This window comes from Aspergillus lentulus, assembly GCF_001445615.1.
Source record: "Aspergillus lentulus DNA, contig: Alt01, strain: IFM 54703, whole genome shotgun sequence".
Classification (NCBI taxonomy): Eukaryota; Fungi; Ascomycota; class Eurotiomycetes; order Eurotiales; family Aspergillaceae; genus Aspergillus; species Aspergillus lentulus.
The window spans coordinates 2960778-2975113 of record NW_028322123.1 but is presented as its reverse complement, the minus strand read 5'-3'; the positions used below and the strand labels follow the sequence as shown (position 1 = coordinate 2975113).

At 49.2% G+C, this 14336-nt stretch overlaps 4 protein-coding genes across 4 annotated transcripts; 3 read left to right on the top strand and 1 right to left on the bottom strand.

Moving 5' to 3' along the window:
- Positions 1-265: 265 nt before the first annotated feature.
- Positions 266-1720, top strand: ALT_0918 (uncharacterized protein; the record flags this gene model as incomplete). The annotated part of the gene is made up of 4 exons (XM_033558751.2): positions 266-439; positions 494-772; positions 839-1084; positions 1136-1720. The coding sequence occupies 4 exons, from the start codon at positions 266-268 to the stop codon at positions 1718-1720; spliced, it is 1284 nt and encodes a 427-aa protein (XP_033414642.2).
- A 1002-nt stretch (positions 1721-2722) lies between these two features.
- ALT_0917 (uncharacterized protein) lies at positions 2723-5125 on the top strand (the record flags this gene model as incomplete). The annotated part of the gene is made up of 8 exons (XM_033558752.2): positions 2723-3580; positions 3638-3829; positions 3877-4055; positions 4103-4214; positions 4270-4330; positions 4380-4663; positions 4724-4824; positions 4882-5125. 8 exons carry the CDS (start codon positions 2723-2725, stop codon positions 5123-5125), a joined length of 2031 nt encoding a protein of 676 aa, XP_033414643.2.
- Positions 5126-5329: 204 nt separating this feature from the next.
- On the bottom strand, positions 5330-10137 carry atrF (ABC drug exporter AtrF; the record flags this gene model as incomplete). The annotated part of the gene is made up of 4 exons (XM_033558753.2): positions 5330-5866; positions 5934-8497; positions 8551-8771; positions 8825-10137. 4 exons carry the CDS (start codon positions 10135-10137, stop codon positions 5330-5332), a joined length of 4635 nt encoding a protein of 1544 aa, XP_033414644.2.
- Positions 10138-13453: 3316 nt separating this feature from the next.
- ALT_0915 (uncharacterized protein) lies at positions 13454-14044 on the top strand (the record flags this gene model as incomplete). Its single annotated transcript, XM_033558754.1, has 1 exon — positions 13454-14044. One exon carries the CDS (start codon positions 13454-13456, stop codon positions 14042-14044), a length of 591 nt encoding a protein of 196 aa, XP_033414645.1.
- Between the last annotated feature and the right edge of the window lie 292 nt (positions 14045-14336).

The following is a 14336-nucleotide window of genomic DNA, read 5'->3' as shown; positions in this document are numbered from 1 at the left end:
CGGTAGAGAATGGCTGATTTTGTGATTCCTGCTCCTCTGCTGTTGAAGGAAACGTGAAAAGAAAATTGATTCTGCCGGACAGTGGGGATATAAATCTCACCGCCCACAAGGCGGCATCACCAACCATCTGCGAACTGATCACCGGCATCATTTGTTTATATCTGTATTTCGTGGTAGAGTTGAAATCAAAAGTCCTCTTACTAAGTCGAAGAAGCATTGTTTCATTTTCTACCATCCCTAAACTAGATACTCAGTACCATTCGTCATGTCCAATCTTCTTGATCTCGACAACCTCCAGGTGCCACTAGACCTTCCTTTTCCTGCTGGCACAAAACAAGTCGCTGGAGTTGTAAATGGCATACAAACAGACGTGACGTGCGTCCAATTTAGCGACAAAATTCTGGTCACCATATCTCAGAACGGCCGACTTGGGCATTGGGTTCGTAGCTTAGCGTCTCCCCCTACAAGGGCTTCCAGGCTAACCATAGCTCAGCTACATGTACCGCTAGAGAATAAAAACCCAGGGGCACAGGGATTTCATACATTATCTGAATCAGTTGATGATGATCTTCTTCCAATGAGTCGCTTGATGGCCACCTCACTGCTTGGGGGTCGAGCTCCTGGACATGAGACAGTTGGTCAGCTCTACGCCCGCCAGATTGCAAGTGCTATTGCAACAAAGACACCTGACGAGAAGCGATTGCTTATCGTCGGTCTCGGACTCGAAAGTGCAGAGGCTGACCGGGAGGTCTTTTTCGCCATCATTGATCTCGTACTTCAATGCATCTGAGCCCCGAGCCAATACTCCCAATGAACATCGAATGAGAACAGATGGCAGAAGAAGGCACACAACAAAAGCGAGTCACCTACACAGATTTATAGAGACTTCTTCCTCCTCTGCTCGTGTTCTGACCCGCTCGATCGTCAAATTGGGAATTCTGAGCGCAAAGATGAGTTGAGTCAAGCGTTCCGTCTCGTCTTCGGCCAAGCCTCTGAATATCAACCTTCCGAGAAATTCAATCCCGCCACTAAACAGAGCGCGGACCAGATCTCCCTCATCAAATCCGGGGATTTTCCATTGATTGTACACAACGACAGAAAGCTCGTGGACTCTGAGGGGCTCGCTCATTCTTAGAGTGGTGATGAACTCTGCAAACGCCCAGCGACGTTGAACTGCCAGCAGGGGTTCGGATGCTCCGATCAGAAACACGATTTTCTTGAAAGATCTTCTCCACACAATTTCTTTGTTACGACAGGGGTATTCCAACCATTGCTGGAAGACTCTGTTACGGCAGCAAGGCAACGGCGTTGGCTGACATCTGAGGAAATCAGCGGACTTCGACCCGTAATTTCTGAAAAAGAGCAGTCGATCACCCAGGGAATGATACAGAGCGATAGATGCTTCATGGTAAAACACGTGCGAGGTCCTGAGGATCGCCAAATCCCCGATTTGGTGATTATATGGACCCCCTATCTCGACATAACTGTTGTGGTGACAGAACAAGAATTCATAAATTCTGTATCGGACCTGGATCGGCAGACGAAGAAGGTGACATCGCAGGTGCCGGTTGCCCACGATAAGACTGCCCCTCACCATCTTGCAACCCTCATTGACAGCTACATCCTCGAAGGTTTCCGGTTCAGCTGGCTTGACAAGATTGGAGGCTCCCGGACGCTCATCATATACTTGCCTGAAGAATTGCACCAACAGTCTGAATGAGTAATTCCACATACATGTCAGCAGCAGAAGGATATCATATCACGCAGCCTTACACCTCTGGTCTCTGAGCCCGTGACAGCAGAGCCTGTATTTTGCTTTTCTTTTCACTCTCCGGTGGTTCTTGCTGTTGCTGGATTTGTGCGTCTGGGTCCATGTTGCCAGTTGCTTTTGCTTCAGCGTCTTCCTGGGTAGATGGAACGAGGGTTGTATTCGCGTCTTGGAGTCGAACTGTCGAGGACTGAGACTGTTGTAGATCCTTGAGAGAAAGGAGTGAGCACTTGTGAGTTTGTTGTTGCGCCGAGAGCTCTTGTGACCTGGGACAGTGCAAGCTCTGTTACTTTCAGATTGATTATCATAATACAAAAAGAATCTGAACTCACTCATTTCACATGAGCATATTCAATCGCTGAGCTCTATTCAACTTAGACCTTCGTGCTGAAGGAAGATTTTAGAATATGATCTCTCACTGTAAAACTCTGAGAGCTTATACTAGATAATCTACCTGTATCTTCGTAGATGTACATCAGAGACTTTATTTTCGGCAGATTTGATTTATGAGTGCCATAGTTAAGGACACACTCTAGATGTTCTCTGATATTCAGCTTCACATATGGTCACGTGTCTCAGTGAGGTTCAAGGAGCAGAATAAGCCTGGCCATCAGTTGTAACTTTCCAAGATTTCTACGTCTCTTGGTCATTGCCAATTGTTGTCTATTTTGCCAATATAATACATATTCACCAGGTGCCATAGCGGAAAGTGTCAACTGGACACAGCCTGGTGGGACGCGTAGTGTCCAAAGCCGTTTATGTGACGTCTTACCATAAACAATCACAGCACAGTCTGACAGAAGTCGACAACAAGAGCTACATTGCGGTCTCATTTGAAACCCCTTAATAATTTGGGAGTGTCTTGTGTCTACTACATTGCTGTTTTCGATTTGTCTCATTTCTGCATTAAAATAACCCGCTCATTGCAGTCTGTGATTCTTGGGCCAACAGGAAATGGAGCCAGAAGATTTAACAGACCCCGACCTTAAAGCAGCCATCGCAGCCTCATTGAGGGACCTTCACGGTAATGGTGCTAGTCCAGCTGATAGACCTCAACAAAATGTCGTCGATCTTACTGCAGAGTCAGACGATAATGAAGTCATTCCCATTTTTCCAAAGTCGAATTCAGTTATTGGGTCTGATACAGATGCTGATGAGGATGGAGTTGAAGTTGACGATGAAGACGAGGAAGATGAAGATCTGAAGAGAGCCATTGCGTTGTCCCTGCAAGACTCTGGGGATACGGAAAAGAACTCACCTGATCAATCACTCGGTAACAAACAACATGGTCCGCTACCAGAGATAGAAAGTTCCGCAGCAGATCACAAACCTTCGCAACCATCAGGGCTCCTGGGCCTAAACCGCAAGCAGATGGAGGAAGAACGCCTCGCCCGCATTGCGAAGAGAAAGGCGGATGATGATGGGGCCATTGATCATCGCCAGGGCAAATATTCAAAGAATGAAACGAATCAGCCGGCTGGTCAAAGCAGCAGCGGTTCTGTATCAACAGAATATGCACCTAGCATTGGTGTTCCTCGAGCAAGACATAAGACTGTAGAGCCGACGCCACGCTTGCCCAATCCTTCTCGGACACCAGGCGTACAGTTCCCAAAGGGAGTTGTCAAAAAAACTTACGCGCAGTACTGCCCACGGACAGGTGACGATATCACAATCGAGGAGGTCTTTCAGAGAAGCGATTTAGAGCTGGCTATTTTGAGCTCATTTATGTGGGACATTGAATGGCTCTTTTCGAAGGTCGATACGAAAAGCACTCGTTTTCTCTTGGTAATGCAGGCTAAAGATGAGTTGACGGTGATTGGCCCCCTGTCTGTTCCACTTGCGACACAATACTGATCAAGTCGGCATCAGAAACGTCAGTATGAGGCAGAAACTGCGTCCATGAGCAACTTGAGATTGTGCTTTCCACCCATGGAGGGACAGGTGAACTGCATGCACTCGAAACTGATGCTACTCTTTCACCCGGGATACCTACGAATCGTAGCTCCGACTGCGAATCTGACACCATATGATTGGGGTGAGATGGGAGGTGTGATGGAAAATGTACGGATGAGCAGCTATCTACGGAACCGTTGCTGACTCTAGCTTAGAGTGCTTTTCTCATCGATCTTCCTCGGAAGGCAGCCACAACTTCTGCGGGTTCCAAGACCGCCTTTGAGGAAGACCTGGTTTACTTCCTGAGAGCAAGTACTTTGGATGAGAATATCATTTCCAGACTCGACGAGTTCGACTTCAGTCAGGCTTCTCATATTATGCTAGTTCACTCTATGTAAGCGTCCTTTGCGCTATTCTATGACGGTTACTAATGCTGTACAGCGGAGGGTCACACACAGGAAATACGTGGAGAAGAACGGGATATTGCGGCTTGGGGCGCGCAGTCAATGCATTAGGCTTGCGAACTTCCAAGCCGATCAATATCGATTTTGTCGTAAGCAGTTCACGGGCCCAGCCAGATCCAAGCTCTCTCGACTAACCTCGCAAAGGCATCCTCGGTAGGATCACTCACGGACGAATTCTTAAGATCAATATACCTCGCTTCCCAAGGTAAGCACTCGGTCCGCTCCATCCAGACAGGAGACTAAAATCCTCCAAGGAGACGACGGTATAACCGACTTCACCCTGCGAACCTCCAAGACCTTCCCCACGCGCAATCCCAACGACAGGAACCAACTTATTCACAAAAACACCGCTGAAGAATGGAAAGATCGCTTCCGAGTCTACTTCCCCTCACAGACGACCATCGAGCAATCGCGAGGCGGCCCAGACTGCGCTGGCACAATCTGTTTCCAGTCGAAATGGTACGAGGGTCCGAAATTCCCGCGCCATGTGCTGCGCGACTGTAAGAGTCGGCGGCCGGGACTTTTGATGCATAACAAGGTAGCTCTCCCTCCCTCTCTGAGTAATATCCGAGGTCATAATTAACGTCTTGCTCTCCAGATCCTATTCATAAGACCGGATGAACCGATACGATTACCGAATAACTCACAGTGTCGAGGGTGGGCGTACGTGGGAAGTGCGAATCTCTCAGAAAGCGCATGGTGAGTGCATACCCACTTAGAAATCAAGTAGAAGGCATTCTAATTCCAGACGCAAAGGGGCCGCCTCGTCCAAGACAAAACAACCAAGCAGCCCAAGCTCAACTGCCGGAACTGGGAATGCGGTGTCCTTGTCCCTATCCTCGACAAAGACAGCTCATCGGACAAAGTCTCGGATAGCACCAGTGGTAAAGGAGCAACCGAATCGGCGGATATGCTGGATGTTTTTAGAGATATTGTCCCCGTGCCGATGACGGTTCCTGGGCAACGATACGGGCCGGGTCTTAAACCTTGGTTTTTTTGAGTAATCTCTGTGATTGGCAGGGTAGTTTTGGGATTTGAGAATTGAAGATGATTTATGAAGAACGCTGTCTATGCATTATTATTGCTCTATATATGCAGAATGGATATCGCTAATCAATATCATGATCCAACAGAAATGTTTTTATGACCCCTCATTGAGATCACTTTGATCCCATCCTTGCTTCTGGGTCCTGTATCCTCATCCTCACGCCTTCTCCGACTTCTTCCTAAAAACCCCCTTGACCTTATCAATAACCAACCCCATCCCCCCAAACAAATATCCCATACCAAACGACCAGCCCCTCACACGCACCGTATAGATAAAGAAATAAACCAACAGCCAATTAATAATCACAAAAGCCAAGAAGATCCCGAAACAGCGCCACTTGTCGCCGTCGTGCACGTTCAGCGTGGCCATGTACTCCGCGCCGTTGCTGTAGGGGCAGTACTGGCAGTCTGCGCTGGCGTCCGGGTTGAGCAGGTATCCGTTCTTGGCAATGTTTGTGATGAAGTTGCCTGCGTAGTTGGCGCAGGTCTGGCCGGGTGGTGGGTTGAAGTGGGTTGTTTCTGCGGGGGCGCAGTCGATCTGGACGGTGGGGAAGATGGAGGAGATGACGCCGCGGAGCCACCAGGTGACTGGGTTGACGTAGTACATCCAGTATTTCCAGAAGACGGGGTAGTCGCGGTAGGGACGGACGATGCCGTTGAAGAGGTTGCACATGACGAAGAAGAAGGGGAGAACCTGTTAATCGGGGTTAGAGAGGGTGTGATGGAAAGGGAGAGGAGGGACGGGTCGAGGAAGGACTTACGTTGGAGATGACGGTGAAGGACGGCGCAAAAGCGCAGATCCATTGGCCCCAGCTAGACATGAAGAGGAAGAAGAGCATCGACATGAGGAAGACGTAGCCCGCGGTACTGGAGTCCGTGGGGAAGCCGACGGGGTAGTACCAGAGCAGCCAGTAGATGAGGCTCGAGACGATGGCCATTGGAATCTCGCAGACGATGTTGGCGGTGCAGAAGGCGAACCAGCCGTAGATACGGCTGGGGTACTCGCGGGCCTCCCAGAGGGCGCGGTTGATGTAGAACTTGGGCACGATGCTGTTGAGGACGACGGGGGGGATCATGATGATCAGGAAGATGGAGAACATGCGGTCCTGCATGTTGGCGATCGAGTTGCCGAGCATCCAGAAGGTGAACCCGTTGAAGATACCGATGACGACGCTGACGAACAACTTTCCATAGTAGTACGACGGGTCGCGCCAGTACTGTTTGAAGATACGTTCCGTGAGAAGTAGAGTCTGCGTCATCGTGGGCGCGGCGAATTCGTAGGTGCTTCCTGTCTCGGTGACGGGTAACTTGCTACGCTCTTCGCGGATCTGCTGAATCTCGTCCAGGACCCGCTGGTGCTGCTCCGAGTTCCTCCATTCTTCGTTCCAGTCGATCTTCTTGCCGTCCTTCGTCGTTGTTGCCTTGGCGGCCGTCTCGAGGATGAATTCAGCCACGTTCTTCGACGGAGGGCAGACGACGCCACGATCTGCGAAATACTTGATCACGTCGCGACCCTCGTGGCCAACTGGACCGAAATAGAAGGTGTTACCACCGGGGTTCAGGGCGAGAATCATATCGAACTGCTGAATCAACATGGACGAGGGCTGGTGGATGGTGCACAGAATGGCCTGTCCGGCCTGGGACAGTTTCTTCAGGAATCTGACAATCGAAAACGCTGCTTGACTGTCTAGACCAGACGTAGGTTCATCCAGAAACAGGAGAAGGTTGGGCTTGGCTGCAAGCTCAACACCGATGGTCACCCGTTTCTTCTGCTCCACGTTGAGAGATCCGATGATGGCGTCTTGGATATCATTCAACTCCAACAGATCGATGATCTGGTCGACGTAGTCGAGCTTCTCCTGTTTGGGAATGTTCCTGTCCTGGCGAAGCAGGGCCGAAAACTCCAGAGCCTCGCGGATGGTAGATGTGTTGTCGTGAAGATCCATTTGTTCACAGAAACCAGTGCCCCGTTGAAAATCGGCGCCCAGAGGACGACCATCGACAAGCATATCGCCAGTCACCACACCCATCTTCTGACGCTGGGCCAAGGTGTTAAGGAGTGTCGTCTTACCAGCACCTGAAGCACCCATCAGAGCGATCATGACTCCAGGCTTTGCGTATCCATTGACACCATTCAGAAGCTTTCTGGTTCCGTTGCCATAAGGTACCGTGTATTCGACGTTCGACCAGGTGAAGATTCTGTCACTGGAAGAGATGCGTTTGAAGGTTTCGCCATTGCTCGCGGACGTCGCCTCTCCGCGCGACAGCGCAGCCTTGTCACCAGCGTCCTGAACCTTTTCCTCATCATTGCCCTGGGTGGTCTGGGTGGCCAGCTTCTTGGCACGTTTCGATCGCTTAAAGACAAGAGCACCGCCACCACCGCCGACGAAGGAAAGGAACTCAGCGGCGAGCACCGTGACTATGAGATACAGCACTGTGAAAGCGATGACGACACCAAAGTTGCGCCACAGGTGGCTCCGAGTGAACTGGAAGGACTCCTCCAGGTACCGGCTACCCGAGACGCCTCTGCGACCCAGCTCAGACCCAGGGAGAGCACAGCCCTGATATCTGGGATCGACACCGGGACCCTGGGGTACCAGCTGAGACGGCGCACAGTCCATGATACGATCGGAAAACTCGTTCGTCAAGACGGCCTCATAACTGTACGAGAGAGGGTTCACGTAAAAGAGCCACCCAAACCAGATCGAGCCGTCGATCAAACCCTGCTTGGGAATGACGTAACCAACGAAGATGACAAGTATGTTCAGAGCAATGCCACTGAAGCGAACGGCGTCATCGATAGTGGGAGAGAGCGCAGCGAACATGCGGTACAACGAAGTGATGGAGAATGTAGTGGTGTACACAAACAGGAAGTAGATGAAGAACTTGGAAGCGGTCACATCGAGCCCTGTCATGAAATACATGACGATCGAAAACGGGACGACCATGCAGAAGATAGCAGGGAAATCCATCACCACTCGAGCAATCGACACGGCAGATGGTCGGTAGAACGCGTACTCCTTGTGACGGGCAACAATGCCTCGTCCGGTAACGGCGGGCATCAACTCCGTCAATTGCAACCAACCGAGGAACAGAATCGAGAAGAAGAGCGCACCGCCACGAGAGAATGCACCACTGGTGTCGAGGGATTCACCATAGAACAGGGAAGAGACGATCAGGGCATTGGAAATGATGATAAAGTACTTGGTATAGAGGGATGTCTTGTCGCCCCACAGGAGCCAAAACTCACGCTGCACGCAAGCCAGGACCTGACGAACAAACGAGACCGTGTAGCTGGATTTTTTCGACACCGTCTTACTTTTGGCTGAAGGGAATTAGTCTTCGGTAAGCATGTATTAGGGCGTGTCGCAAACTTACATTGGGCAACGGTCTTCTGGAAGCGGCGGGTATCCTCCTGATCCGTATCCTGAAGCTTCTTCTCATAGCTAGCCACCTCGTCGCAGATAGTCTTGTAAGTCTCACTGTTTCTAAAGACGGCCTCAAGCTCCTCAGGGGTCTTGGGGGTAGAAGCCTCTCGGCCGGGCTGGAATTGACGGGCGTTAGGGTCGCAGATTGAAGTAAGGAAATCAGCAGTAGTCCTAGCAGCGGGTTAGCGAACGGCAAGTCTCAAGTGAGCGACAGAGAGACATACGATTGGTCTGGGCAGTAGAAACCGAGGTTCACAAAGTACTCGCGCGCCTTGTTCGCAGGGCCCTGATAGAGCATGCGTCCAGAATCAATGACCAGAACCTTGTCCATGAGCTCGTAGATACTCTCTCCGGCTTGGTAGAGGGTCACAAACGTAGTACGTTTGCTGACATCGGTCATGATCCGGAGAGACTTGGCATAATCCAAAGCTGTACTGGCGTCCAAACCTCTGGTGGAGTTATCCCAGCAAACAACCGACGACTTGGTCGCCAGGGTTTCCGCGATACTGACACGCTTTCTCTCGCCTCCGGACACACCTCGGACATACTCATTACCCACAAGCGTGTTCTTAGTGTGCGTAATGCCGAACATCTTCAGGAGAGCGTCAATGATGATAGGAATGCTGGCCTTATCGTGCTTTTTGGTCTTGTTGATCAAAGAAAACCTCAAGGTCTGCCACACGGTAAGGGTCGGAAAGTGCTGGTCGTCTTCCGGGTTGTAGTTGACCTCGCCACGGAAGTGCTTCAGCTGCTCTTCAGCGGAGAGACCACCGTACCGGACCTCACCCTCCACACCGGCAAAGGCACCCCGGTCGTTTGCGATGGTTTTCAGGAAGGTGGAGCAACCAGCACCAGGCCGGCCCAGAACCAGCATCATCTCGCCTTCTCGGACTAGACCGGTGAAATCATGCAGCAGTTCTCGCACCGGAGGCTGTTTCCCAAAGCGCAATTGTGGGATGAAGCTACAGACGATTCTGTACAGATCCGGGCCAAATGTGCCAACAACAGCATCCGGCAAAGTCCGTACAAAGGACGCTCCGGTCTCGACACCTTTCACCGTGAGATTTTTGAAAAGGACACCGACCTTCTTCGCCGGCTCTCCGGTGGTTGTTCTCCGTTCCAGATGACCACCCATCAGGAACTCGTCGAGATCGAATCCGCCCTGGTAACCGTCACCGTCACCGTCGATCGTCGAATCCTCCTCGTCAATTGCCTTCTCTTCATCGGGAACTTGGCTGGCTCGCCCGGAGGCCCGGGACCGCAATCGATGAGCATCCTTTCCCACCGACCGCGTTCGTCTCAGGCTCAGTTGGGTCAGTTCCCTCCTCATCTCCTCAAAATCCTCCATGGCTCCACGGCGGGAAACAGGCTCCCCTTGATCCCGCTCTCCCCACCGGCCATCGAGACTCAATTCAGAAGAGGTTGCTGTCACCGATGAGGAGTGTACAGTTTCCGCATCTGGACCGGTGACCTCTGCGTTGTTGTGTTCCATTGTTGTGTTGGTTGCCGATTCTGGCAGACGAGAGCCGTCCGCCATCTCGCTGTTGATGTGTATACTTTCTTGTTGTAAACTATGGAGATGTGGACTAGATTGTGCAGGCTGAAGTATTCGTCTTATATTCAAAGCGGAACCGACTCAATAGATTCCTCTGTTCGACTAGGACGGACAAAAAGGTCGAAGGTAGGTATGTACAGGAAACCGAAAGAAGGGTTGAAGAAGAAATGATGGGATATTAAAAGAATAAGTGGAATCAATACCGTTTACTGTTCAATTTGGAGAGGAGATACCAGTCCAATGCACCAGGAGTGGAGAGGGTCTAGGAAACACAGCAACGGCACCGAACAACAAAGCGAAAGAGAGACTCGGGGCGTCATTTCGTCGAGATTTATATATCAGTGTTCTCCCAGGGTCCAGATTATTACTAAAGTCTGTTAGCGACATCAATATTCGAAAGAGAAAAAAAAAATTAGTTGATTTGTAAGGCTTGCGCAAAACAGGGTCCACCTAGTGGAAAAGGAGGCAGATAGACTCATGGGGAGTCATGGAAGTAACAGACGGAGATAGCGAATAATCATCGGACGAGAAGTACAGCCGAGTGGTGGACGGGGGGGAGGTTGCGGAAGACAAGGAAAACGTTCAGAAGTTGAAGCAGAAGTGGATCCCGAGTTTCCATCGATTTCGTTCATGCAAACTGCCCAAGTGAATGCCTGGAAGCGTGAATCTTCCTGACTCATGATGAGTTATGCACGGTCCAACATGACTCGTGGCAGTAATCCAGTGATTATGATTGGACAGAAAAAGATTATATAAGCCGATGCAGACGGTTCTGGCAAAACTTCGGAACAGCCCGACTTCTAAGGACCCCACATCTATGCAGCAGCATTTACATACTGCACCTACTATGGAGTAGTTGGTATTAATATTGTCGCACGGATGCTAACAGTAGAAGAAACAATTAGACAGAGCTTCGATTGGAGACTGTAGTATGCATCCGTCATCACGTCAACTACAGAATATTGACTTCTCTGCTCACTGTGGTCTAAACCTAACCTTTCTTAGAGTTGGAGCATTTCATATTTGTTATGTCATCAACCATTGCGACCCACATGAGACGGAGATAAGCAAACGGCGTTAGATTAACATCATGCTTAGAGCTGACGCCACTACTTTTTCCTTTTTCCTTTTTTGGTCTCCGCCCTCTCTAGACCTCTGTGTTTACTATTTAGTGAGACAGATCCATCCTCGTGTCAGCTTTTGAAGGCCTTGGCTCACACGGAAGAGAGAGTTCGGGTCAGCCATTGACGCATTACTAGTCAATCTGCTTTCAGGGCAACGGTGATACCTGGTCGCCGATGATGCGGATTTTCAATACACACTGATCACCATGTGTGCCTAATCAGGGCCATCTAGTCGGGCACCTTCCGTGCGTTTCGAATGTTCGATAAGCTGTATCTATAATGAGGGACGCCTAAATCAGGAACCGTTGTTGACTGATTATCAATCAATCAATCACTTCATTTCAGCCACTTATAAAACTAGCTTGGAGGTGGCGGAGCTGGCCCAAAAGGGAAAATAGGACTGGAATCAACAAAGAAAATACGAATGATGATACAATGCAGAAAGAATTCAGTTGAATAATTGTAATGATTGGATGGTGGAGCTTTAGAAGCGAAACCCTGAAAAGTCGCCGAGATCCATCGGGTATCGGGTCATTGTTTTGTTTTTATTATGTACCATGAACTGCCGAGTCAAGCTGCATCATGCATGGTTCTCTTGAATCATGCATCATTCTTGATCGCTTCCTGACAGTTGATAGGTTACAGTTCATGCAATCTTCTTTAGTTTCCGATATGGTGCACTGACGTGGTAAACCTTTTTTTCTTTTGAGATCCATCATATTTAAGGGCGCCTGTCACCATCATTATTACAAATTATCCACTTTACTCCGCATGCTTACAGATACACCGCTTCATGTAGATACAGAACAACCAGGTCGCAAAAGCCCCTCGAACAGGGCGTCTAAATCTCCCCGAACACCCAATCATCCATCCCCAATAAGGTAGAGTCATAGTTATCAGTCCTGTCTCCATCATCCAAAAAGCTCATTAATAATCACAAAATGGCGCCATCATCTCATCTGCACTGCGGAATTCATTTTCCTCGGTTCCTTGCGCTGCCCGTGGAAATTTACCTAATCCAGCTGCCCGACTGCACTCACTTTCATCAAATAAACATAGTATCTCTGAGATTTAGGCTGCTTTGAAATCAGGCTGCATGCAGGTACTCATGAAACCGCAAACCCCGTGGTCGTCGGCGTAGCGCTATATCACGATACTCATAATAGGATACCACAGATCCATGGATAGTGATACCAAGCCATGCGGATACCTACGGTAGTGTACTTTCTGTCCTTGACCTTGCTTACTTCCTATCAGAGACTTGATATCATGTCTTCATGCAGATATACGGCGAGAACAATGCATCGTGCAAAATCGGTATGAGCACACGATGCGCCTGACTGTACTCGGGAGCTGCACAAGCCTGACGCATGTCGCGACACATCAGACACCGGTTTAGCTATCGATGGTTGTACAGATACCGCCGTGCTCAGGAAGGCTGCCATTCTAGATTATCCCATCTCCCACGAGACATTCAACTTAACGCTCTCCATTGAACCTCTTCTTAATGCAGACATAGACCGAGCTCGTAGACTTGATATGTCATATGATGCGTTAATTTTCACTGTGTATTGGCGTGTGATAGTAATTTTTTATGGAAACTATATGGGAGTTGCAAATTGCTAAGATCTACCATATGTATTAACTTTCGTAGTGTAGTGCCCAGGTACTCTTGGGAGATATAGTGACATCATATTCTAAACTTTACAAGAGTATATGTGAATCCAAATACCTCTAGACATAAAGTCTGCTGCAAAACCATAGACAGACAAAGAGTAACCAGAGCGATTCCTTTGGGGTTCTCATGATTATACTATTGAAGTACCCTGACTTTTGACCTCATCTACCTTTTACTACAAGCAGATACCATCAAAGCCAGCTACTCAGTCATAATGGCAGTGAGAGCAGGTAGGCAGAATAGCTATCAGCAACTACTCCATGTCAGTCCTGCAACCAGTGAATACCAGTACTGCGGAGAACAAGATTTTCTTAAAGTCCTTGACAGTGAATATCATGCCCTGGAGGAAGACATGACTGGCTGTAGGAGCCAGTTTATTATCATTTCTAATGTTGACGAGCAAACATTTTCAGAGACTTTTTCTCATCCATGCAAAAAGTTTTTCACCAGTTCATTTTTCGAATATATTCCAGATCTTGCTCTACTTCTTGTCAGGATGACTACAGCAGCTCATGAGCAGGCATACAATGCCCTCCATACTATGATCATTCGCAAGTGTGCGTTTATGAATGGGCTGGACTTGCAGCTACAAGTGATGGGCGAAGTCGCGATTACATCGAACGGGCGCACGAAGAAAGCCGACCAGACATACCGTCCCATAGTCCTTCCGCAACCCCGTTCCGACCACTGGCCTACAGTGGTGATACAATGCGCGTACTCTCAGCCAAGGTCAAAGCTCGCGGATGACGCTCGCTGGTGGTTGTTGGAAGCAGGTGGTGACGTGAAAGCAGCTCTTACCATTTTTGTTCACCAAACAAGAAGAGAAGTCTTTATCGAAAAATGGGAATTAATCCCGCGGGAAACAAGACAGGATCAAAACAAGAAGGTCCCTGAAATAACTCGGCGGGCTGTCATGTCCCAAAAGACAGTCAACGATCCCATTCACGTAACTGGATACCCTCTAACTCTACCCTTCGAGCACTTTTTCCTTCGGCCCGCCAATCCTGGCGAAGGGGACATTGTCCTGGACGAATCGGATCTGAAGACCATCGCGAAATTAATCTGGAACGTGCATTCCAAGGTCTAAGATGCCGGGGACGAAGTTGACGGCATCTTCGAGATCTGCTTGGAAATGCGGAACAGGATCGCCTGAATATCACTATCTTCGCTATGGGATGGGAGCGAGCGACAACTGGAAATGTATTACATTGTGCTTTGAATAGAAGGCAAGAATAGTCTCCAGACAGAGCAGTTCAATATTGGAATGAATCTTAATTCTATGATATCAAGGTCCTCGTTTTACATGATCTATTTTACAAGAGTAGACTTTGGCCTTCTATAGTATTACATAGCATGGCAATGTACGTCAAGCATCACCA